Genomic DNA, 25,829 nt, shown 5'->3' on the forward strand with positions numbered 1-25,829 from the left:
TCATCGGTGTGTTAGTTGTGTCTTTCACTAGACGGCCTGTTCTAGGCAGATTTAAACATGTGCCATATTCCTTTTATTTCTTCTTAATCACCTGACTTGTGCTTTTGCAATTACCTGTTCTCTGAGCTGCTGGGAGCGTTCTTTTGTCTTCGTGGCGTAATGGGAGCCAGGAATACTGAATAACCAGTCACTGGACTTTCCAGACACAAGTTTCTTTACGCTGCAGTCACTTGAGACACATTCACTGCACTCACGTGATCCCCATTTCACTAATTTTAGGACTACTAGCACCAAATATCTGGACTTCTGTTGGATCAGGTCAGTCCTTTTAAAGGGGGTGAATATTAATGCAAACACTGATTTCACCTTACATATTTTTATTTAATTAACATTACTTTTTAGAAACCTGTTCTTACTTTGACATTAATGAGGTATTTGTCTGACTTTTTTTTTTTTTTTTTTTAAAGTTGCCAACTTTTATTGACTAAGATTGATTTATAATGTCAATAAAAGGATGCAACATCCAAGGGGGTGAATACTTTTTATAGGCACTGTATTTAAAGTTACACTATTTGACACTTTTAAATCACTCACTTTATATTATTATTATTATTAGTTTTATTATCTAACTTTATTTTAGTTTTTGTTAATGTGGGTTTTTATCCAAAGGGCGCTGCTCGTGTTGTATAACCTTTATTTGCTGCATAAATGTAGACAGGCCTAACATTACTCCTAACCTAACTAGGTTTACTCTTAAATAGTGCCAGTATCTAACTAACAGGCCTTAAAAACACCATGTTAACCACTTTAGAGTGGAAAAAAGCATCGATTACACCTGATAGAAGTGCTCATCACGTTATTGTGACTTGGGGTTCCCACAGGAGGGGAGGAGAAACGTGCTGCGGTGCTGTGCGACACCGCTTTCGCTCATTCGCTCTCGGAGACTCCCGGACAGCACCGCGTCCACCCCGCATCAACTTCCAAACATATCGGGGAAACGCAGGACGGAGCGTGTTGTTGTGGATATCGACGGACAACCAGCAAAGAGACAAAAGCACCAACTCTGGTAGGAATAAAACGCTATTTTGACAACTCGCACCCAAAACTGCACCGTGTGTGGCAGCTAGCTACAGCTAACTAGCTAACTAACGTCAGTTAACCCGCAGAGGCTAGCTCGGCTCGGTTTGGCTCGGCTTTCTTGTCACAGCTGGGGAGACTTAGTTGTAGCTGGAGGTTGGGTGAGAACAGTCTCCTCTGTGGTGTGTCCAGGGTTATTGGTGTTAAAGTGTGGATGTTTAGAGCTTGTTTAGAGTCAAACCTGGTCGCGGCAGTCACAAAGTGTTCAAAGATAGTTTACGGTGCTGTTAGCTCAACTTGAGGTTCAATCCTCCACGGAACAAAACGCTGGAAAAACAAAGTTAATAAACCAGTCAGATGTCATTTGGACTACACGGTGGCAGAAACAAAGGATGACACAAGTTGTATTAGTTTTTATTAATTAGTGGCTAATTAATTTAGTAGCAAACCCTACAGCGTTAACTAACGTTAGTTAACATTGTGTCATGTTAAGCTAATGTTAGCTAGTTACTGTTCTTTTGAACTATGCCTGCACAACTTTTACCGTTTCTTACTTAAAAAAAAAAACACTAAACCTTCCTCGTCTCTCCAGTTACTTTGATTGTGCAACAACCGGAATTTGTAAGCAATAGTGTTTTTATCACTGGTTTCCATTACCGTCCACAAAGGGCGTGAGCTTCTGATTAACAGGTAACGATAGTAGTTAGATATGGAGCACAGATCACTTGAGACGATTCATGTCACTCATTTTGCATGACTTTAAGCTGAAACTGGTTTTACATCCTTTACACTTCTCGGCACTGTTTCTTAGCAGAACAATAGATTGCATGTGCCCCCCTCCACTCTCTCTGTCCGATTGACAGATATGCCTGAGGAATCAGACGCTTTTGTGTCAGAGAAAATATGTACACTGTACATACACTCATTCTCAGCAGCATGACTTCAGATTTCTTACAAAATATACGCTTTTTAAACATCTTTCTCATATGCTACTAAACTTGAGATGCATGAGAAACAAGAAAAGTTACCATATTTACATCTAACATTTATTCATTTCTAATTTACTGCACATCATCGACAGATATTGTGACGTCGACGTTGTTTGTCATATACACAATACTGTGACAATATTATATGTTTAGTTATAGTCATAGCACACATTGCTGCAGCAGATATTTTGCCATCATAAATCTCAGCTTTGGCCAACAGTAATTAACTTGGAACACAAAAATTGTCAGACATGTACGATTAAGGTAGTAAAACGCCAAATTGTGTCTTAAAAATAGAAACAAAGACTTACTATATTTGCTGCAGCTAAATGAAACAAGGACAAATAAAATACAGTTTTGCATTTGAAATGTTCATGGTTGGGTTTAAGAGACCATAGCATCTACTAACATCTCATTATAAATGTAACTAAAAGCATTAAATCTCTAATAGTCAGATGCAAAATAGTCATTTATTCATATTGACAATCTGAGTTGAATTATATTTAAACAAAATTGAGTTTATAATAGCTTTTTAATTTGTTAGTATCTGCTGTCAGACTTGGCAACTGACATGGTGTCTGTTCATTTTTTTTGTTATCTTGCTGAACTGGATATTCCCACAGAACAACCTTAAGCTGTCACTTTAGCCCAACTCAGTCTCATGTTTCTTTTCTGCATTATTTTGTTTGAATAGGCTAATTGTTGCAGGGCGGAGGTGTCAACTCTCTTTCCAGTTCTGTTGTGTTTTTTTTTTTTTTTTTATTTTTGTCTCCATGGTTGCCATTGCTAAGTTTGCAACCCACTGGAGGTTGCCTGTGATTTACTGTCCCTTATGGGTTAGTTAATACTAAGGGTGAACACTACACTCGGGAAACTGCACGAGTACCCAAAGGCAGAAAGGTGAGGAGACAAAAAAGAAAGAGCATGATGTGTCTTTTTACACCTTCTTCTCAGTAGTCTGTCCCAGTGGAGTCAGACTTGAGGCAACCTCCATAGACACATGTACTAGCTGCACCCACAATGAATGGTCAGGGCACAGGACGGGTTGCCATGACAAGAACGCTGGCACATGTTGTTATGCAGACAACTCTTTTCTCAGGGTATGTTTACACATTATTTCATTGCCTGTGGTTGCTTGGTTGGTGCTTGAGAGAAAAGGCCTCGTTGCGTATACGGAATCAGAATGATGTTTTTACCTTTATCCCATTGTGTTTCTGTTAAGACTTGTGTAAAAGATATTTTCTTCATGTCTTTGCAACCTGTGTTTTGTAAGAGTGTTTTGCAGCCTGCTGATGACATCTGTCTAAATTAGTTTTACTCTTTTATACAGTATTAGACTCCAGTTCCTAAATCAATTTAAAAACCATTCATTAATTTAATAGCTTAATGTTCAAAATTAGCTGTTAGCTCTAGCAATCTAGATAAAGCTGCGGGTTTAATTAAGCTGTGGAATCAGGAATAAAGGGCACTTTGGCATGCCTTCATGGCTTTAGTTTAGGGAAGTGGTGACGGATTATATGAACAGATGAGTTTGTCACAATAGAATGAACTGTCTCACTAGATTTAGTTAAAGACCAAGACATCAATCAAAGTTAAGATGGTTAAAGAAATGATAATTCCTGTTAGTGCTGTCTGACTGCATTTACAGTTAAAGGTTCATTGTGGCATGTTCGCTGGAATTACTTTCCGATCAGATCTTTTGCTTTAACTATAATTATAATTTTTTTTGTTTTGTTTTTTTTATTGTATTGTTCATATTTACTATATATTCAGCCTCCAAGACACTTTCTCCTTTTCTTTCTTATTTTAAATCTCATTTTCTGGAAGTTTCTTTCATCTTTTTTTTTTTTTTTTTGCCCAGACAACAGATACATACTTGAGTCATCTGTTTCAGTTTTCTGTTTACGTATCTTAGCTTTTTACAAATAGTGAAGTGTAGTGCCTAGATGAAAAACTAAGTTTCAGAATCACAGCTGGAATTACTTTGATTTGGGCATTAGAAATTAGATTTTTCTGCTTGCCTAAATATAGGGTCAACACAGTTGTATTTTTAGCAGGATATGTTTGATGGACTTTCACTTCATTACAGCAAGAGCTTAACAGATTTGACACAGTGTCGCACATATAAGACGAAAGAGCACTCGACTGTCTTTGATAGTCTGGCACATATAGAACTAATGACACACTCAAGCAGATGTGAAATCTTCATCCTCTAATGCGGAGCCATGGTGTGCTTCAGCAGTGTTAAGAGGTTAAGGCCTTTACCAGACGAGAGAAATATGCACAGCTGGGGGTGTATATATCTCCCCATCAGATGAAAAACATAATCCACAACTCAGTACTTGGTTTAGTACTTAAGCACAGTCTTTAAGTACTTGGAGTTTTTCTTTTTTTACTATATACTTCTCCTGTAATATAGTTCAGAGAGAATATTCAGCTTATTACCCCATAAGATATTGACATGACTTCAGCTATAGTTACTAGTTACCTAGCAGATTCTGATTTGTAATACAAAATATAAATGGATGAAAATAAGCAATTAACTTCTTTTACACATTAAGCTACCTGTACATAAAGTGGTTAAGATAAAAGTCTCCTCTTTAGCTTTGCATGTTATTTACTGTTGTAAATGGTCTGCACTTATATAGCGCTTTTGTACCTAACTAGTACTCAAAGTGATTTTACTGCATCTCATTCACCCATTTGCGCACACAAGCCGATGGCAGAGTCTTTTAGATCTCACATGGCAGCCGGGAATCAAACCACCAATCCTATGATAGGCAGACAACTGCTCTACCTACTGCGCCACAGCCACCCTGTTGTGTGAACCTGCTGCAATCCTACTGTGCTGGGTGCACTTTCCACTGAAATCTGTGTGACAAACTGTGTGGAGTTGTCAACTAATGTGCTCTGTGCTTTGTCACATTTTTAAATGTCACATATTAACACTAAAGGTATGCCTTAGCATTGGCACAAGACACCTGGGGCTTTCAGTTCCTGTGTGAGGTATTGTTAGTTCTTGTTTGTCCTTTATCAGGAAGTATGTATTTAATCTTTTCGCTTGACTTGATCCTCTTATTTTTTTTATTTTTTTATGTTGCCAAGGCCTCACCCAATTGAAACCTAATCAGTATGGTAACTGCTCATTTTAAAAGTGTTATCATGACGAGGTCTGACAGATGGGCACTATCGTTACCATGTGATAAAGTAGTTATATCAAAGGCCTTTGTTGTCAAGATAAGACGCCAAATGGGAAATGCCATTATGTGACACTGTGGGATCAGAATGTGTTGACTGAACATGTCTTTATATGTTGTGTACATATATTTATGATGCTTGGCCATGTCTTCATTTAGACAAGAGTACAACTAAAAAAGCTGAACTGAAATTGCATTTTCTCTTTCCAGCTGTGCAGTGAATAAGATGTAGTAGTCAGCAGTAGTAGATGTTTCTTTACTGCTGTGTTCATGGAAATGCTTTGAGTGTTCATCAGCTTTGACCGTCACCTTGTTGATGAAACTTGATCACCTCCAGTGCGTACGTTGGGAGTGTTCGCCATGGATACGTGTTAGTGCCAGCTGGGCCAGACATTGGCATTTGCATCTGCTAATTTGTGTGTACCATGTTTGGGGCCTTCATCCTGGTATACTTGATGCAAACACTCTTTATGCATGCAAAATCTTTAATTTTATTAGGCATTGCCTAATTTCTTTTCCAGGTTTTGAAATACTTTCACAGTTTTGGTTAGCTAGCTTCTCTATTTAATACAGGATCCACTGACTTTTGTACGGTTTTTGTTGGAATTAATTTATTTCAGGAACTGGCTTGCCAGATGTAGGAATGCAATTGGATGTCCTTAGGCAGGATAGAGTGTCACACATGCTCAACAGGGTCTGAAGAACAAAGATTTTGTTTTGAATCAAAGCTTGTCAAGTTATACCGCCGTATCTGTCAATCATATATTGATTGTGTGATATATATTGTTAATATGTTGATGGCTACGCACAGCACAAGCAAGCATTTTTGTTTTGATTTACATGTCCCTGGCTAAGTGCACATTGCTCAAGAGAAATTTGCAGTTAATGATTAATAGCTTTTATTTGCCCTTCTTGCAGAAACTCTTGGCATCATGCAACTTTAAAGGTGGTTAAACTCTTTTCAGTAGTAAAATGGCAAAGTACTGAAGCAAGGATGGGCCACATATCAACTACGTGCGCTGTTCATTTGATTTTTACCAGGTGTGCCTGGAATTTCTGGCTCAGGTAAATATTAACTTCAAAATAACCCACAGATGCTACTGTTCAGTAGTAGTCTGTAGAATGGCCTGGCCTTATGGTTGAAGAGGAATGAATAAGGGGGACAAAAAAAGAATAGAGAGCAATACAATCTTAGTAGGATGTCTGGTTAGGTAAACTTCCTCTATGGTTACTCTCACTGGGACTCCTAAATCTTGTTTATCTCTCTCTGAGGCTACAGTAGCTTTCAATGCACGAGTCTATCCTTTTAGAAGCACCCATACTTCTACACGCTTTATATTACTATCTGTGGTTCAGGTAACCAGTATGCTTGTCTTCTTGATTCCTTTTTCATTCTGTCATTTGCATGCATGCATGGGGCATACCATATGTAAAATTAATCCCCTTTGGGCATAAAAAAAGTCCCATTCATTATTAGTTTTGTGCTACATTGTTTAAAATAAATATTGCACAGCAAAGTAAAAAAAAAATATAGAGACAAGAACAGAGGCAGGGAATGACTTTGCTTTGGTGGCAGGTGTATGTTGTGTAATGCCAAACTACCTCATTTAAAATTCTAGTTGTGAGAGGGAGGAATTCCATGCTATTGAGACATAGTAAAAAGTACATAGTGTAAGCTGATTGTTGGCTGTTATCTCTTGTCCATCTTTCTCTGTCGTTCACTCACTTATGTTTGTTATGAGCGCACCTGCAGTTCATTGGGAGCTTTCTGATATCGAGGATTCTCACTGTTAAAGCCAACTCAAGCACAGCATGGCCCTGTAGCACTAACATTTCTCTGCTTGTCAAAACATATAGATCTAATTACATATAAATGTGACACTGCAATGTGAGAGAATGGGTTGGGAGTGTCATAGAAATTTTGAATTGAGTCCTACGGCATTTCCTAGTCTACAGTGCTTAATGGTGTATAATTCAATGTCAATCATATCTGTCATGTTTTACCACTGAGACTTGATAAAGATCCATTATTTTTCTTTATTCTTTGACTATAAATGATCATGAAACAGTCATTACTAGAAGTAACGGCTACTAGTACTTTATTGTTTTCTCAGTAACTTGTTTTTGTGTTGTGTTTCTTATCTGAGTGGTTGAGCTGAATTGTCCTACCACAGGATTAACATTTATGGTATGATCTTTATGAACCACGTCCATAATCTATGGGTTATTATGAGAGAAAGTAAGAGGGGTCAAACTCCCATCTGCTCACAGTTCTATGTGTAGATGAGAATTAGTTGCAGCACAAAGGAGAGTATGTCTGCCCCCCTTTGAACCAAACATCCTCTTAAAGAAAATCCTCAGTATGCTGTTAAAGCAGGACTGAAGACCACAGTTTAGCATAGATAGCATTGCGTCAGATGTTATTAGTATGTCTTTTATAACTAACTCAATTACTCTCAACAACCAATGTTTGCTTGTGGAGAGTTTTTATTATACTGTTTGGACTTCCTGCCTGGCATCAACCACTTTAATTATCTTTTAAAATCAGCTTTTTCCTCTTTAGCTGTCTGCTGATGTTCATCATTGTTACCCTCTAATGCAACCACCTGACTCTCCTATCTGATGCTTTTTTATGCTCACATAAACAAAATGTGTTTGTGTATCTGTGTTTTGTCCAAATGCAGAATGAATACATTTAACGTCATTGTGGTAATGTGCTTGTTTTTATGTGACTCACAATCTTAGCTAAAGCTGTCAACACATCATTAGTGTTATCGTTATCGTAATTTGCTGTTGAAACCATTGTTTCCAAATGACTGACAAATTAAACAAATGCATGGGTTTTGAAAACGAATGCACTCTCCATAAGAGACATTATTTACCATGTAATTAGCATGACGGCACACTCTAAGTGTTAAAGATGTCAACACCATACTGATGATTCAGTAGAGATAAGGGCATTAAAATGCCTGCGTCATGGTATTTGTCAGTTTCTAACTTCTGTTTGTTGGCATAAAGCACACACAAGTCAAACATAAAAATCAAATAGTCTTTTATTACCTAAGTCCTGTTCGCGGTTTCTGCTTGACTTGAATAAACTGCGTATGTGATTCCACGTATGAGGGAACATAATGGTGAAACGCCTTTGTTGTATTTGAACATGAACTATGTTGAGTCAAAAAGAAAACCTAAGATTATGATATAGTACAGGAAATAAATTTACAGGAAATCTACTTGACTTTTAGGCAGTATACAACGCATATCTACACAGGGTCTACAGGGGCCCCTCACAGATGTGGTCAGATGGTGAAATTGATGTCACACAGATGTCTTTTGAAACAAAGGTTATAACACATTTTGACAAATATAACAACAAAACATATCTAAATAAATCTGTATGATTTTATAGCATTCTCTTGGTGCAACAGACAAAACTGGGGAAAAAAGTCTTAGCTGTAACATAAGTAATGACATAAAGTCTAGATCTAGGGGAAAGCTTGCAGCTGCTCTCTTTTAAAACTACTGTTCAAACAGATTTTATTGGTCTCTCTCAGGCTATCCACAGGTCTTGTAGAATTCAGTGGGATTAGGATTAGTGGTCTGAGGCTGGCTACTTTAACAAGCACTAATTGATTTACGTCTAAGAATGTGTTGGATACTACAGCAGACAGAAGCAGAGCGGTGCTACAGGTTGCGCAAGGTCAGCAAACATAGCAACAAGGCCTTTGACTTTATTAGCTTTAGTATGAGAACGTTGCATCCACACAGCCTTGCATGGCCTCCTGTCTGCCATCCGCTGTGGGCAGCAGACCTCTTTTTAGGAAGACATCTGCACTGGGACTCATGCTGGGCCCGATTAATCAAGGCTTTCCAACTGTGCTGTTGAGTCTCCATGTAAACAAACGCAGTGCATTTGTTGCGCCAGTATTGCGCACAATTGATTATTGTTTGTAGGAGGGAAAAACATTGAGCTGTAAGTGAAAAAATCGCTGATGTCAACATTTTGAAGGATGTCAAGTGAATGTAACTGTCCCTCCTCCTCTTCTGTGTTTTGTCTTTCAGAGCCGTGCTGGATTGATTGGTCCAATTCCTGTCCATCCAGTGAGTCGAGTGACTGTCGGCTCATTGAACTGCTTGAGCCCTTAGAGCTGTGAATTACTTCTTTATGGGACAATAGCAGCGGGAATCAAAGCTCTCCAACCTCCTCCTCGTCTTCGACCTCCTCCCCCACTTCTTTTTCTCTCAGCCTGACTCTACTGAAGCTCTCCCTCTAATAAATACACTGTCCAACACACACAAATAAAACCCTCTGACCACCCCTCCCACACTGGACACGGTCCACTCCCCCTGGCTCTCCAGCCAGTAAGGCAGCGAGTTGCTGGAAGCTGTGTAATCCTCTGTAAAGTATAGAGCCTATACGCCTGCATATGCTCTCTTTTGTCATGGTGGCAGTTGTTGTTGCAGAGGACTCCCTCAGGATAGAGCATGAGGGAGAGCAGAAGGCAGCATAAAGATCACAAAGGGAGGAAGAAAGAGCAAGAGAGTGGGTGAAAGACACTAACGCTGCCATTTATTTAACTGGAAGAGAATGAGCTTTAAAGAGCAATGGATGGAATTCAGTGGGGGTGAAACTACATGATGTGGGACTGGTATTTTTCACCCCACACCAATCACAACTTGGACCAGCAGTCAACTTTGGAGATATTTGCCACATACTGATCTGCAGCAAGAAATGTACTGAAATAGAGAACATTAGATAAGACTCCTCCCCTTGGTGTAGAATATTTTTCTATTTTATCTTTATTGGTGTTCTCTTTCTTTTACATCCTACCAAAAGTGCCTTTTGATTTAGTTAACTGTCCAATTCAACGTGTTGCCACATTTTAGAGAAGGTACAGCCAGAGGATCAGCCTCCAACAAATGTGCAGTTGATAATCACCACTTTTTTAAAAGAGAGAGCTTCCCGGGTTGCTCAAAATCTGCCTGACACACTGCCTCCTCCTCTGATGTTTTGAAGACACACTGCTATCGCCATGTTCAGTTTCCAGTCCAAGTGGCGCTACCTTTTCATGTTCCTGGGCATCCAGCTTGTGGTCATGGCACTACTGTCTCGAGAGGGATACCAGAAGAGGGTAACCTACTTCATTCGCATCTTCCGCAAGCCAGACACCACTGGTTTGACAGGCCGCAACCACACAGCCGGCATCACTGCTGGTGATGTGTATGCCAACCTCTCCCACCTAGCCAAAGCTCATAGCCATGGAGATGGCATGCCCTACTGCCCCAAGACATCCCCATTTATAGGTGAGTGGTCTTGGTTACCTTTGTTTCATTCTGTAGTACTGATCTATGAATAGTGGCAGTTTTCTAGAATTACATTTCACGTATAATTGTGGTCATGTGGCACAGATGGCAGCCCACAGGTCTTCCTGTGAATATTAAATTCTTCTGTATTTAATCATCACCATTTCAGTGACTTAAAAATTAGTAACAAATTGAGTCCAGTTTGGTTGAAACTTGTGCCTCTGCTGTCATCAACTGTTTAGGACAACTTGTTTGTGCTTTCGTTTTCTCCTGCATTTGTATGGACTTTGTCTGAAATGAAAATATTCTGCACATGTGATACCATGCTTTTAAAAGTTATGTAAATGTATTATTTATTCATGTGCACATGGGGCCTTGTTAAATGGCATGAAAGGGAACTTAAATGCGCTGATAAATTTTTCAGATATTTCCATTTAGCATGATCTTTTATTTGTTGTTGTCGTTGTTGGTGATGATGGTAAAGGTATATTAAGTAAGATTAGGAAAAACTTGAATAACTAGATGATCCCATTTTGGATCTTGTTGAGTTTGCATACTCATTCATTTTGTTAGTTTTTTGCTAGAATTTGCCAGTAATCTTAAACTGTTTCACTTTAAAGCATAACCTAATTGAGCAATTGTTATACGATTCTTGCCAGCACACCACTGTAGCATTTAAAATAAGCGTCTAATAGTATCCACACGTGTGTTCAACCACTAATAGAATATGTGTAATCTTTTTGTTGGCAACACAGGTGATGAAACTTAAGTTAGATAGTGATGTATCAGCAAATTAGCAATCAAAGGCAAGCAGTTAAAAGCAAACAGATAAATACTTCAAATGTGTGATATGGTGACCAAAGCTCATCACTTATCTGAGCCAGGAAGTGAGAAAAGTTTAGGAAAAGGTAGGTGAAGTTAACCTTGTTATGCCCTGTTTCGGTTTCTTGTCACATACGATTTATACAATGCCTAAACCAATGATCCTCACCTGGTGAATTCCAGTCCAGATCCTGACCTAGAGAGGTCTCCATCCAGACCACAAAGTATTATACAATAAAATAATAATCTGTGTTCTAATTTTTTTTTTACCAACTCAGTGAAACTGTGTGCATTCTTTGGTTGCTGTGTTTTATCCAACTGTGTCAGGGTAGCCTGAGTCTAGTGGACAAGCGAGTAGACTGGTCAAGTGGCAAGGAAAAGATAGCTTGTTCAAAACCGAAAGTGTGAAACTTGTTGAATTATTGAAGTTCTTGCAAAGGCAGATGACCCTACTGCTACACTGCAATGTCGAATGGCTAAACAAAGGTTTTGGGCCATTAAAATGGGGAAGAAAAGATTATTGGTATAACAAAAGATTTTTTGCGATCTTGCAAGATGAGCGAGAAATACATGTTTTGCCCTTCTTGGTTTACGTTAAACCTCAATGAATGAATGAACAGTGTGTGTGATTTAATATATGTTATTCAGATACTTTACTTTCAGTGTTGACCTCCAAGCAAACTGTACACACCTCCCAACACTGAAACGACAAATTCAGGGACACTGAGAGTTCTGATCTGTAAGCCAGTGTTGCTTTAAGAGAAAAGATTTGACTGTGTGACCTCACCCCTTTCTGGCTACAGACTAGTTGCATACAAACACTGTTCCAAAGAGCACCTTCTTCCCTGTTTAAGAATAACACTGACTCCATTTTTTTTTTACAAGATTTAAATGATACCAGGCAAATCTAATACCAATTTCTTCTACTGAATGAAATGAGCAAAGTTGGAAGAAATGTAAAAAGAGAGAATAAGTAGAAAATAATTGTAGTAAGCCTGTGGAAAGTTATATAGTTTATCACTCTTTTTATGACTTATAAATGTTAAATGGATAAATGGAACATTTTTGAATACCACAGTCATGGATTGTTTACTGAAGCACTTTGTTTCTTGCCCAATTATTGCCAGGAATTATGAACTACATCCGTATACCTGTACCTTTAAAGGCATTGGTGACTTCACTAGGAAAAATATAATGGCGATTTATTACTACATGTGAATTTGCTGCAGGCTGGTGTTTCACTGAACAGGTTTGGAGAGAATGACTGGAATTGTTTTCCCATAACAGACCTAACAGGTTAGTTTGAAGTGTCACAGCCACATTTGGGGAATTTGTGGCGGCATTTTCTTATCATAAAAAGTCCAGCTTGACTACTTGTCACAAAGAACACAGTGATAAAGCTATTTGTACACAGTTGTTGCCGTTATTATTTCTGTGACTATTATGGGCTTTCAGGGTTGTTTGACCAACCATCCAAATCCCAGATTTTGAAAAGTCTAAACTTGCCTACTTGTAAAGCAACGCTTTCAATTAAATTTACAAAAGTCAGTTATTTTCATGAACCTGCTCTAGATAATCATGTTATATAATGTCCCTGTGTCAGGTTGCAGATTGATCAAAGTCGTTATACTATGCATGTGGGACTTTTGTGACAGTGGATTTTGACCACTGGAATCTGTTTTTTCCTGTTTTCTGGACACTTGGTCAGCAACAACAGTTCTACAGGAACAGGAACTACTTCCATTTAAAAAAAGCTTTGGAGCTCCGCAGCTAATAATGTACAAGTGTCAATTTCAGCTAAACCTTAAATGGGGTTGTTGGATTTAAACTAACTAAAACTAAATTTGGTACCTTTACCATCATGACCTACTCTCTCACTTTTTTCTGTTCAGATCAGTCTGAACAGCAAAAACAGTCATTTGCAAACAGATGTCACATTTAAATCATAGGCTCTCAAACTTTAACCACACCAGTTGCCTTGACTTTTACACACATACACTTTGTCCTACTGACATCAGACTGATTTCTGCCCACAGGTGGACCGATCCATGTCAGTTTTCCATCAAGGCTCACCCTAGCAGAGGTTCAGAGGAAAAACCCACTCGTGGTACGTGGAGGACGCTACAGGCCGCCTGACTGTGAAGCGAGGCACCGAACAGCCATTGTGATTCCTCATAGGAACAGAGAACACCACCTTAAGTTCCTGCTGTACTACCTACACCCTTTTCTTCAGCGACAGCAACTTAACTATGGAATTTATGTCGTCCACCAGGTGAAACTCACTCAACCTATTCATATTTCAAACTAAATAAAGAGGGGAAAAAAAGGGTTCTGAGTATAATTTTATTTATTTATTTATTTATTTATTTTATTTAGTGTTCTGTTTAGCATTTGCTGGATGTTTACAACTATCTACTAGTTAATCTGCTCCTCATGATCAGTGTATCCATCAGGTTGCTACTAGTTGAGGCTGAATGAGGGGTGCCCTCTACTGTACAGTCAGTGAAAGTGCATGTTAGAGGATGAAAGGGCTTAAGTTTAATCCCCATAGCTGCTTGTAACAATTCATTCATGTTTACTCCCCAGACCTTAATCTCTTTGTCTGAGTTGGATTTGCTGTTGCTCATATTATTAAAGCTTGCTTCTTTTCATGTGTCTTGTCTCCCATTAGCCAATACTCCAAAAATAAATCCAGCTGAGTCATAAACAATGAATCAAGGAATTAACATCAGAATAAAATATGATGCAACATTAACAATGTGGTGGAGAAAGCTGAATTTGTAGATTTAGAATTGAATGTTGTTTAATCCTGTCACAATATTTAAAACATTAAAATAAAAATGGTTTCTGGAGTTTACAGGTTTTTTTTTTTTATGCCTGTATTAAAAAATACTAGCAAAAAAAATCTGTTGCCGTTTGACTTTCACCTACATCCTTTTAACACAATTAAATCATGTTAACATAGAGTGAACACATGTTAACATCAGGTTAACATGTTAAACAGGACATTCTGGTACTGGAAAATCTGGATATTAGATTATTCGGTCTAGTGAATATTTGCAAGCATTTACTCACAATTTCCAAGGACATTTCCAGTAGAGCAGTGTGTGATTTGGCAGCTGTTAGAGAACAAATTGAGGCATTTTTTTAGTTATTTGCTTGGTTTTAAGTTTGTGGTGGTCTTTATTATGAAAATATAAAGTAAATTAATTGAGTTATTATTTACTTAGGTTTAAAAGTGGTAGGTCTTTCCAGATTGTTCTAACCAACAATTAACTACTACTCAGACTTTATGGGTTTTCATGTGTCTATACTCCACAGGCTGGAAACTACACATTTAACAGAGCCAAGCTGATGAATGTTGGTTTTCGGGAAGCCATGCGGGAAGAAGACTGGGACTGTCTTTTCTTCCATGATGTGGACCTCATTCCAGAGGATGATCGCAACACATATACCTGTGATTCCAACCCCAAGCATGCAGCCATCGCCATGGACAAGTTTGGATACAAGTACATGTTCTTATCTTTTGACAAAGCATTTAGTCATTAGGGATAAAACCATAGCACTTTCTGTGTTCTGCTTTTATTTGACTCAACTTTGTATTTCTGATGATTAATCTCCTTTAGGCTTCCTTACAAGATGTACTTTGGAGGAGTGTCAGCTCTGTCGCCATTACACTACCTCAAAATGAACGGCTTTCCTAACAACTACTGGGGCTGGGGCGGAGAGGATGACGATATTGGAGTCAGGTAAGAATAGTGTTACTTAGTTGTTAGTGAGTTTCTTTATTTTATATTAACTTAAACAACATTTAGAGCTGTTTGTGATGTTGTCCATTAAAAGCCTGACATTTGTTTCTCATCTTCTCAGGGTATCTCTGGCGGGGATGTACATCACACGTCCATCACTGAAGGTTGGCCGTTACAAGATGATTAAGCACATGCTGGACAAGGGCAATGATGTGAACCCAAAAAGGTACAGTAAACGGACCGAAGTTGTTTTATTAGCTTTGTTTTTTATTTTTATTTTAGTGTACCAGTGCAATGTGGAAGTTTAACATTAACTGCTCCTTCTCTGCTCTCTCCAAGATTCAACATGCTGGCCAAAACACGTCAGACCTGGAAACTGGATGGGATGAACACAGTAGAATATGAGATAGTCTCACGGGAATACTTGCCCCTCTATACAAACATTACGGTCAATATTGGCACTGAGGCTGGCCTCCATTCACCTCCCCCAACACCAGCTCCTCCGGCCAAGGAATTGGCAGACAAACCTGCAGCTGAAGTTCAATCAAATGATCCAGCCGACCCCCCTGCCGAACAAAAAGGTCAATCAGAAAAATAGTCTGTCCTCTGCTATAACTTGCTACAATTACAGTCCTATCAGCACAAGCTACAGGATGGTGGATTTTCTCCTTAGTAACCAGGAGTGTTTTTGCTCATATTAAGCTTTTTCATTTGTTTGTGATGGATTTAGTTTCTAGAGAATCAACATCTCACTGCCTGCAGACAGCCAGGCACGCATTTGGGTGATTAAAACACCTGGATCATTAAAACTTAAAACAGTAGACATTAGCTTTTCAGATGCTGGGCAACAGCTCTCCACTTTGGTACCTGCAATCCTGTTACTGTACTGATTATTCTTCCAAGGGAGCCACAGTGAAAGAAAGAGTAAAAGTTGGACTCTGTGAGTTTATATATCTACAGCGCTGTGGTCGCTGGATAAACCTTGTGAGGCCTTAGAATCTTGTCTTTTTTTGTTTTGTCTTTTCACCTGAACTTTAGTTTGACTGTTGTTTAAAAGCAGCAGTAGCTGCAGTTTCCAACAGTCATACTGTGCCACAACAGTCAGAAGTATGTTTTTTGTCTCAAAGCCAATGACTACAGTGAAGGAGACGATTTTTGTTTCGAGTTGAGTGTGCAAAGCTGCTACCGTGTGTAGTGAATGAAGAACCTTATTAGTACTGTCATTATTAGTGCTTTTGACATAACAGTGCACATATCTGTCTGCAAATATCTGGGATTTCTTTTAGAAAGGGTTCCTATATAGTTCCAGACTCTATTGTTTTTAGAGCTGTGGATGATATGAAGTGAAATTACCAGTGGGAATGGGAACAAAGTGATTACATTTGAATTGTGGGGTAATCGGAGCATTCAATTCAGCCTTTGAAATAATATTCCTTTATTTCAGCATATCTGTTATCTACAACATTTAATTGCATTTTCTTTTGTGTGTGTGTGTGTGTGTGGGTGGTTTATTTGCCTGTATCAAACAAAGCGTTTCTAAGTGACGATGATCAGTCCTCTGCCTTCAGATGAGCTTGTAATTCACATCAAAATGGAGTCTGTCTTGCTTCACTTTTTTTTTTTTTTTTTATGTATAGATGTGGATTATGTACAGTACTGTTGTTAATGTAAATGTGCCCCTCAATAGTGCCAGCAAGCTCCATCAACACTTTTTATGCAAATTAATGCTGATGTGTATATGCTATTCAAAATATGTTCGGACTTTTATCTAAACAAGTCTTTTAGAAAATGTCTAGAAAATACATTTGCCCTTTTGAAATTCCTCATATCAGCGAGTTGAGATCCGTTAATGCTGCCGTTTCAAGCTTAAGTTTCTGTAGCTAAATGTATCAGTCCAGACGAACTAGATAATTCAGTAGCTTGAGTCCAAATTCACTGTCACTCACTCTCTGTGCTTTGTTTGATGGAGCCACAATGTTGTTTTGTTTTTGAAGTTGGACTCGCGTTGCAGACTTTATATTCACAAGTTACAGGCTGATTCACACATACAAGGAAACAGACTTATTCCTTTAATTATTTTTGTATGAATGTTTCAAACACCCAAAACTGTGTGACCTGCTATCCTCTTTAACATGTGCCATAACCTTCCCACTGCCTGTGTTACTGCATGCAGACCCTCTTTTTCTCTTCACTCTGACAGATTTGATTGTTTACATGAGAAAATAATAAAACAAAAAAAAGTCCCTTTATCCAGTCAGCATCCCTGTACTAACCAGGGAACCAAACCAAAGACGACTGCATGGAAAGCTGTGATGATAGATAAAAAAAAAGTGTATGCAGTACCCTCCATATGTTATGAATGATTTCTGTAATGTAATGAACAGGCCTATGTTTTTCTTCTTATCAATATTTATATTACAGGCTCTCATAATTTCCAACCATCATGTATTTCTATTTTCTCAAAGTTCCCAAACCACAAATGGAAAAAAGTTTTTTTTATTAGTGAACAAATGGAAACGTATCTATATTTTCATGCTTTTATGGTATTTTTCTGCTGATGTTGACAAGATGACTTTTGAGAGTAATTGCCTGTGATTCTCATAGATAGATAATATACTTGAGATGATTTTAATGTGAATTTGTACAAAGCTCCCATGGCCTTAGCAATACACTACATTTAGGTACTAATACAATATAATTTTTATATCATGACTCAGTATGCATGGCAAAGAAGCATTAGTAAGACTTCGGGAATGGATTCAGTACCACATGGATGCGATACATATCAGTGCTCACGTGGAAATATGAAGCATGCTGGATTGTACTGGAGCTGTTATTGTGACTTACTGTAAATGGAGGTTTTAATCATGTGCAGCGCTTCTTGTTGTGTTAAAGTTGAGGCTTAAAAAGGACATCTTGGAGCCAAATGTGCAAAGGAAGCGTCTATTTCTAAAGTCACAATGTACAGACGTCCTTTACTGTGTAACGCTGTTTTTTTTCTTCTTTTTTTTTTTTTGATTTGACTCCGTTCTGATGTGGATAAGCTCAACAACTATAGGAAGCAGTCATCACAGGGTAGTACTAAAGCAACCAAGGGCAACGTGACTTTGTGAGTTATTTCTGCTCTCTATATTAAATCTGCACAGTCCAGAGTGGCCTTGAATTCATTAATAAACTGATTATTCAAAATAAATGGTGTTGCTTTTTCAAACACAGATTCAGTTTCCAAGTCCACTTCGGATATTTGTTCAACAGGGCAAAACTCCAGCTTCTAATTGTGCAAATAATCCTGTCACTCACCTTCGTCGCTGTAGGAGGACTAGAGAGCCTAATTTTGTCTCGTGAGACTGTGGCTCTTTCCAGCAGGTTTTTCCATCTGTGCAGTAGATTTCTGAAACTGACTGTTGGGTTCCTGGTCTCCTCCCTGACTCTTGCCCCTCTCTTTACTTTGAATAAATTTGCATCAGTGACTATTGTAGCATATAAGCACCAAAAACCTAAAAAAAAAACGTAATTACACAAAAAGATCATTAATATAAATGTACGTGTGTGTTATTTAAATCTAAGTTGCCTACATTTGGACTCATGAAGTTTTAAATTGGTTACTGTCGGTCTTTGACAGTGATATTAGTGTCAGTTCAGACTTGATCGGAGATGTTGCTGTTTGTTCACTAGGGGGCAGTATATGCTCACAACTGTCTGACAAAGCATTTCACATTTTCACAAATTTCAATCTGCTCCTTTGTCAACAAATCACTACAGCGTCGTACAAGTGACAGTAAACAATCACTGGGTAGTCTAGTAATTGATTCACTGACTAATATTTACTAATTTCTATACTTATATTTGATGCTGAAACCACTAATCTACGCATTAACATTATGAGAAGAACTTTTCCACACATAAAAACGGGTACAAGTACAGCCAGTAATTTAGAAACCTGTGGTTTAACCTTTCTTGCTGTTGTTCAATGAGTTACATCAGGTGTAGCATACATGAGCCAAACTTCACTGTGTGTAAATGATCTTGGGCCAGAGTTGATGTAGTTAAACTCCACAGTGTCAATTGGGGATTAAATTTTAGTAAGCCAAGAGATTTCCACATCATGCTGATACAGCTGGTCTTTGCTGGGTATTGACATTACACTGACTACACACTTTTTTAGGCAGACCTGTACAACAGCTCTATGAGTTCTGCTTTTAACTTCACTCTTACATTCTGTAGGTTTTATCCAGCTTGAGTTTCTAACTATAATGAATTGATGCCCAATGTTTTGTTGTTGTTGCTTTCATTTTTATTATATTATTATTATTTTATTATATTATTATTATTATTATCTCTGATATGTATTTTGGACTTTCTTTACCAAACAAATGTTTTTATTATTTGTACAGTAACTCTGCAGCCATAACTCAGCTTTCAACACGCCAAACGTAGACATTTTTACTCATCTGCGAAGGAAACCACATTTCCCACATCCTCTCAATATGCGCCTTCGATAGACTGGAGGATTAACAGGTCCAGATCCACAGACAAATGAGAAAAAAAAAAGCCACATAGTCATGTGGACTGACTAGACCAATTCAGTTTGTCTTTATGTGAAAGTTCTGGGCCTCAAATCACTTCTGACGCTTGATTTTGAACCTACATTGGTTTAAAGCAGAAAGCATAATGTGAAATGTTCTTATAATACTTTAACATGATGAGCAAGGCCAGTCGTGAGTGCATTAGCGGTGATGATGTTTAAAGGTGCCTGGTGCAGGTGGTGATGGGTTCAGATCATCAGATGCAGATGTTTAATACTGGGGCAGTGTCACATAGCAAACTGGTGGACTGTGAAGCACCTGCTTTTTGTTTTGTGTCTGAACTCTGATGAGTGGTGGAAATGTAACTTCAGTGCATAAACATATAACAACTAATTAGATAATTCATTGATCAAAAACATGCAACAGTTATAATAATTATATAAATATCTAATGTTCAGTTCAGCCTTGAAAATTGTTAAGCTAATGAAAACCAGCATATCCTGATTTTGGGGATACTGTAACAACTTCATAAGAAAATACAAACAAAAAACAAGATATCCCAGCAACTGCTGCAGACATATCAAAGATTTATTTCTATACACATATATACAATTAACATATGTGCTGTGTTCACAGTCTAATACATTCTGACGCTGGAAAAACCTTCACAGATTGTTGGTGTCTGCAGATATTCTCAGTAAATAAATGAGAACCTCAATCAAATACCTAACATAGCTGAATATCATGTCAGAGCACGACCAAAGCTATTTCAAGCTGCCATCTTAACACAGCTTCTGCCAGTTGCAAAAAAAAAAAAATAGAAGTAAAACACTCAACCAGCACACAAAGTATCTGCTGAAGAGCTCCTGTCCTTAGTTGCTATTATACCTGACGTCGTCAAACTTGACTATCCTCCCATCACGTGTCACCACCTCCTTCTGCTCCCACGTTCCCAATTCCCCGTCCTTCTGCTCAAAGCGCCGCACAACCACCCTACCCGTGGCAGGCAGGTTGCAGGGCAGATCTTTGGCAGCTTCTTGGTACAACCTCATCTTCATGAATTCATGTGTGGCATCAGCTCCACCTACTGGGACCAGAGCCTGGTTTTTGTTCCTGTCTTCTGTCTTTGGAAGGACAGGGGAAGGAGTGGGGCGCACTGCAGGTGGAGTATACAATGCTTTGAAGTCAGGCCTGGGAGAACGCTCCCAGTTCAGTGGTGAAGGACCCTTGTTTGGTGGTGATTGAGCTTTGTTTATTGGTGATGGGTCCTTATTAAAGTGTAATGGCTCCTTGTGTAGTGGTGATGGATCCCTGTGTAGTGGTGATGGATCCCTCTTCATTGGAAATGGATCCTTGTTTAGTGGTGATGGAGACTGGTGTCTTACATTAGTGTTAGGTGGAGGTGGCTTAAGGAGGTCTTTTTGAACGACTATGCCTGCACCCCCAGCTCTTCGTATGTCACTTATAACCCCCAGCATGGAGGCCCTAAGAGTAGGATCAGGCTCAACCATCCTACACACAGCGTTGCAGTACGGCTGATCATTCAGGGTCTCCTTGATCTTTGCAGGACAGACACTGGGTGTGTACAACCTGATTCGAGCGCAGAACTCAGCGATGATCTTACCCATGGCCCACACATCTGAACGCTGGTCCCTCTGACTGCGCCTCTGCAGCACCTCAGGAGCGGAGTAGGCCTCATTCCCCATGTCTACAGCGGAGTTGAGACCATATCGGAAGAACTTGGCCAATCCAAGATCAATAATTACTGCTCTGTTTGTCGAATGTTCCACCTAAAGTAAAATATGATTTAGTCTGAATACAAACATTTTATAGAGCCTTAAAATAGTATATACTGTAATGAGCAGGTCATTCTGCTCAGCAATAGCAGATTTGTTTGGCCTACAAACACACAAATGTCCAAAGGCATTAATAACAATAACAATAATGAAAATATTAACATTAGCATGACATGCTCACTATGATAAACTAGTGTCATGATGTTAACAGGTTTATGTTCAACTTCCTTGTTTAGCCTGTTAGCATGCTGCAATATGCTAATTGGCACTAAACAGAAAGCACAACTAAAGCAGGTCGGAGTGTAAATTGTTCTGCAAACCTAAACATGCCACCGAAAAACACCTTAACAGCAGTAAGTTCAAAAACATTCATGTTGGTTCTGACTTGTTTTATACCTCAGACAAATAATTGCTGTTTATGAATCATAGTTTTTCTTTTAATTATGAGAGAGAATAATTAATTAGTCCTTGTATTCGTAAAACTAACCACCTTAAAATCACCTGTATACTCTGACCCAAACACCTCTTCTCTACTTTGTCTCTGCACGTGGACGAACTTTAGATGCTATTAAATCTGAATGCTGTCAACATTTGATCACTACACTGAGAGTAGAGTATGGACACAGCTCCACTCACCATGATGTTCTCAGGCTTGAGGTCTTGATGGACAATATCTCTGGAGTGGAGGCAAAGCAGTCCTTCACACATGCCAACAATGATAGTACCTTTAGCAGATGGAGTCAACTGTAGAGACAATTTAAGATCAAGTTTAGCTGGATTTCTATCATCTACCACTTGCATAACTCAACTAAGCTTCCTTATATTAAGCTACACACCCTTTTCCTTCAGGCTTGGATTAAAATAAATTAACGTTAGGGTGTAAACGTTCTTTTGCAGACTACAGAAAAATATTAATCTGAGTATGATCCTAAATAGAGACCAAAAAAAAAAAAAAAAAAACACTACTAGTAGTTAACCAAAAATATTTTACAGTAACTTGCTAGTAGTGTGGTTCATTAATTCATATTTACATGGAGATTACATATATGTTTCATATTTTACTAACCTTAACTACTGTGCTTTTTTTCTGCTGTCATGACAACTTTACCTGTATTTTAGACTTTGCCGCGTGGAAGATGGTGGTCTCTAAGTCCTCTCCGAAGATAAACTCTAGAGGAATTATCCATTTCCCATCTTTGAGATTTATGTTGCCTAGAAGCTTCACTATGTTGGGATGACTTGCCTTGCTGCATGTCAGCGGTAACATGTCATGGAGAGAAAGAGAAATGCACAAGTTTCTTTCATGAATTGAAACTGTTTGAATTCTCCTTCTGTAGGTGAGCAGAATTTGCGTGACACTCCTGTCCAATTATGTGTCCCAGCATAAAGATCAGGAGTAGAGTTTATTGTGATCTCCTAATAATAATAATAACTGATACTTTTAATATTAATCCCCTTGGGGAAATTCCTTGTGGACAGGTAAAGGTTCAGGGTTCAGTGTCTTGCCCAGGGACAATTTTACATGTGTCCAGGAATCAAGGTGGAACTGGGAATCAGTTTCAACATATTTGAACCTATATTGGTAACACATTAATCTAATTTCCACAGCAGTTATGTCTGCAACTGGGAGTACACTGGATTTATTCTAGCTCCTTGTGTTGTAAGAAATGCAGAACAGCTTATTGTGCTGTATGCAATTTTCACTGAATGTGCTGTTTTCTTTTATGTAAGCTTAGTTTAACTGTGAAATTAATCTAATATCCCTTGTTTTGTATTTTTGTAATGTGTTTTATATAATGTTGTGTCCTGTGACAGAAACGTCCAAAAACGTCACCACTGTATTTACTTGTACTTACTTGTACACCTCACACTCTCTCTCCAGGTCCTTTCTACTGATGAGTTGTTGAGGAACCTTCTTTATAGCAGCCCAGGTGTCATTGTACTTCTCCTTGTACACCTTCCCAAAACAGCCCTGTGCGATAGTGGCAGTGGAGTACGCCATCTAAGAGACTTTCAGGAGGACAGGACAGTGAGGGTGAGGTCATTGTTAAAGTCAAGTAGAATCTCAGGCCAAGCTGTGTCAATACAAGGGTAAACTAAATGACAGGGGGCTCATGACTAAAATGTCAAGTCCACATTCTTTCACAAGGTGTCTGTGAAGGTCAATTTCCTGTTTTTGCTATATTTGCTGTGTGGTTTTTGGGACTTTCCTTGTGGCAGCCTTGCGTAATTTGATGTGTTTGTGACAAATGCACATTACAAATGCAACCAAACTCCTGAGTCATATATAAAGCTGAATTCCATTCATTTGTTTTCTGAGTGTTCATATATAAAATATAAGGTACTTTTACTCGAGCCATTCTGTTGCCTAATGACTGGTGTGTACATCATCTATTTTGCTGGTAACATATAAGTAAGCCTTTAAAGGTGGGACGTCTGCTTGTAAAATCATAAATACAAGTGCTACCTAATGACATTTAAATCTTAGTAATACACAAATCTTTCACCAGCGCCTCTTGTCAGCATGATTAAACCTGTCAAGTGTCAGATCAGAGATAAAGGTGTGTCACCTTTGTCAAGTGGGAAGACTGGAAAATGTCACAGCCGGAAAAAGAAGTCTGACTGACTGCCATTTTGTATCGTGTTGATGGAACTGAAGTTTAAATGGCAGAACAAATTGCATATTCAGAGGTCTCAAGCACAAAATCGCAAATCCTTAGTTGCTAGTTGTTTCCTACTAATTAGGAACAACTAACAGGAATAGATATCAAAGGCACTCTGCTCACATCACGGATCAGGATAGAGCCAGAACTGGACCTGCTGTATAAATAAAAACTTGTGTGCTAATCCAAACACACGTCCAGGAAGTTTGAACATAAAAATCCAGTCAGGAGGAGAAAAAAGGACCCAGATTTATAAAACGTAGCTTCTACGATACTGTGACAAACACAGCAGCAACATTACAATGTAAGCACACAAAAACAATCTCTATGTGTAGGCTGTGTTTTAAGATTTTAGCAACTACTAGTATGACAATGGATGGAGACAAATTCATTCTGCTCAACAAAGGAATCTTTGCTCTACTGTCCTATCTGCTTAAAAACTGAAACAAAGACTCAGCAAAGATTCAGCATTAAGACATCAGTAGTAGTAGTAGTAGTTGTACACACCTCTACAAATGGATAGATAAATGTGGATAAAGACATGAAGTCATATGTTCTTCAAAGGTAATTTACTCAGATTCCTACCTTGTTGGTGTGGAGGGGAAGCTGCTGTGTCAGGTTTGAACATGACTTAACATAGCTGCCCGACTTAATACCTGTTCCACACCTTCCTCCACCGTGGCCTGGAGTGAGGCACGCCTGTCTGAAGCACAGTATAAACTGGTGTATTGTAAAATGAATGCAAATTCTACAATATTGTAATGCAAATGCAAATTCTTATGTCCCCCTGTTTACCAGAATGTGGGGGAGGCAACCCTGGCACAGCAAAGAGAAGGAAGAGGGTTTTCCCACAGGATGACGAGGCAGAAAATACTGGAGGTTTAAACGGACTACAACAGTGGGAAGCCAACACAAGACAGCTCTCTTTTTGCCTCAGGATGATCTCAGTGTTGGCGAATCTACTTTGAAAACATAAGTTTACAAGTTACTAATGACTCCACACTGGAAGAAGTTGAACTTGCAAAGCTAATTAGGGGAGAAGTTGTTAGGTGAACTAAACCAACTCAGAAGAAGTACTTCAAACTACTCAACTATCAAATTGACAATGTACATAATAAATACAGATGACATTCACTTGAGTTTGGTGCTAAATTAGGTACTTCGTCATAGGTTATGTATTTGTAAGAAATAAAAGAAAGTGCAGGAGTGTCTGCTTTCATTAAGTAAATGAGGCCTATCAGTCAGACTCCTGTCTTCCAGAAGCCAGACTCCAGGTGGGGGGATATGCACTTCTCTGAACATTTGCTAATTCTGTTGCCTTAAAACAACAAATACCTATTTTACTGGTCACGTCTGTGACCGGTGAGTATACAGGCAAATATTTTTCACAGGTAAACTGACAATCCAGCTTCCTGGAAAACCTAAGACCTAAACCTGTCCTAAACAAAACAAATGTAGTTTTAACCGAGTATCTCTTTTTCTTATACTGCTTGCCTTTATTGGAGACACACTAAAAAAGTTGGACTGGGTATGAGCTGCTATTCAATGCATTTAAATTCAGTATATATATATATATATATATATATATATACATGATTCCAACCAAATACCAACAATAAATTACATAGAAAGTAATAAAATAGTCACCATAACTCAGAAATACATGATCTGTAACATCTAAATCTCTTACCCAGTGAGCGATCAGT

At 38.5% G+C, this 25,829-nt stretch overlaps 2 protein-coding genes across 3 annotated transcripts; one reads left to right on the forward strand and one right to left on the reverse strand.

Moving 5' to 3' along the window:
* The first annotated feature begins 276 nt into the window (after positions 1–276).
* Positions 277–18,331, forward strand: si:dkey-199f5.8 (beta-1,4-galactosyltransferase 3). Its single transcript, XM_026371379.1, has 8 exons — positions 277–318; positions 882–1,066; positions 9,326–10,567; positions 13,426–13,661; positions 14,711–14,898; positions 15,016–15,138; positions 15,260–15,364; positions 15,478–18,331. The coding sequence occupies exons 3-8, from the start codon at positions 10,297–10,299 to the stop codon at positions 15,734–15,736; spliced, it is 1,182 nt and encodes a 393-aa protein (XP_026227164.1). The 5' UTR covers positions 277–318; positions 882–1,066; positions 9,326–10,296; the 3' UTR covers positions 15,737–18,331.
* A 1,900-nt stretch (positions 18,332–20,231) lies between these two features.
* On the reverse strand, positions 20,232–25,384 carry zmp:0000000881 (spindle assembly checkpoint kinase). 2 transcript variants are annotated; one of them, XM_026370756.1, is made up of 6 exons: positions 24,919–25,384; positions 24,709–24,826; positions 23,317–23,470; positions 22,569–22,707; positions 22,097–22,204; positions 20,232–21,454 (listed from the first exon to the last, which is right to left on the reverse strand). In XM_026370756.1, exons 3-6 carry the CDS (start codon positions 23,460–23,462, stop codon positions 20,537–20,539), a joined length of 1,311 nt encoding a protein of 436 aa, XP_026226541.1. In that variant the 5' UTR covers positions 23,463–23,470; positions 24,709–24,826; positions 24,919–25,384; the 3' UTR covers positions 20,232–20,536. The 2 variants fall into 2 exon arrangements, with proteins under 2 accessions (XP_026226541.1, XP_026226542.1); XM_026370757.1 differs by lacking the exon at positions 24,919–25,384 and having other exon boundaries at positions 24,709–24,858.
* Positions 25,385–25,829: the final 445 nt, after the last annotated feature.

The sequence above is a fragment of the Anabas testudineus genome, chromosome 16 (genome assembly GCF_900324465.2).
Source record: "Anabas testudineus chromosome 16, fAnaTes1.2, whole genome shotgun sequence".
Lineage (NCBI taxonomy): Eukaryota > Metazoa > Chordata > Actinopteri > Anabantiformes > Anabantidae > Anabas > Anabas testudineus.

Excerpts from the sequence above, each read along its gene's own strand:
- si:dkey-199f5.8 (XM_026371379.1), top strand. The coding sequence starts at position 10,297 with ATGTTCAGTTTCCAGTCCAAGTGGCGCTACCTTTTCATGTTCCTGGGC. Across the intron at positions 13,662-14,710 it reads GAATTTATGTCGTCCACCAG|GCTGGAAACTACACATTTAA; the intron begins GTGAAACTCACT and ends TATACTCCACAG. Across the intron at positions 14,899-15,015 it reads ATGGACAAGTTTGGATACAA|GCTTCCTTACAAGATGTACT; the intron begins GTACATGTTCTT and ends AATCTCCTTTAG.
- zmp:0000000881 (XM_026370756.1), bottom strand. The coding sequence starts at position 23,462 with ATGGCGTACTCCACTGCCACTATCGCACAGGGCTGTTTTGGGAAGGTG. Across the intron at positions 22,205-22,568 it reads CGGCAAAGTCTAAAATACAG|TTGACTCCATCTGCTAAAGG; the intron begins GTAAAGTTGTCA and ends TTGTCTCTACAG. Across the intron at positions 21,455-22,096 it reads TCAAGCCTGAGAACATCATG|GTGGAACATTCGACAAACAG; the intron begins GTGAGTGGAGCT and ends ATTTTACTTTAG.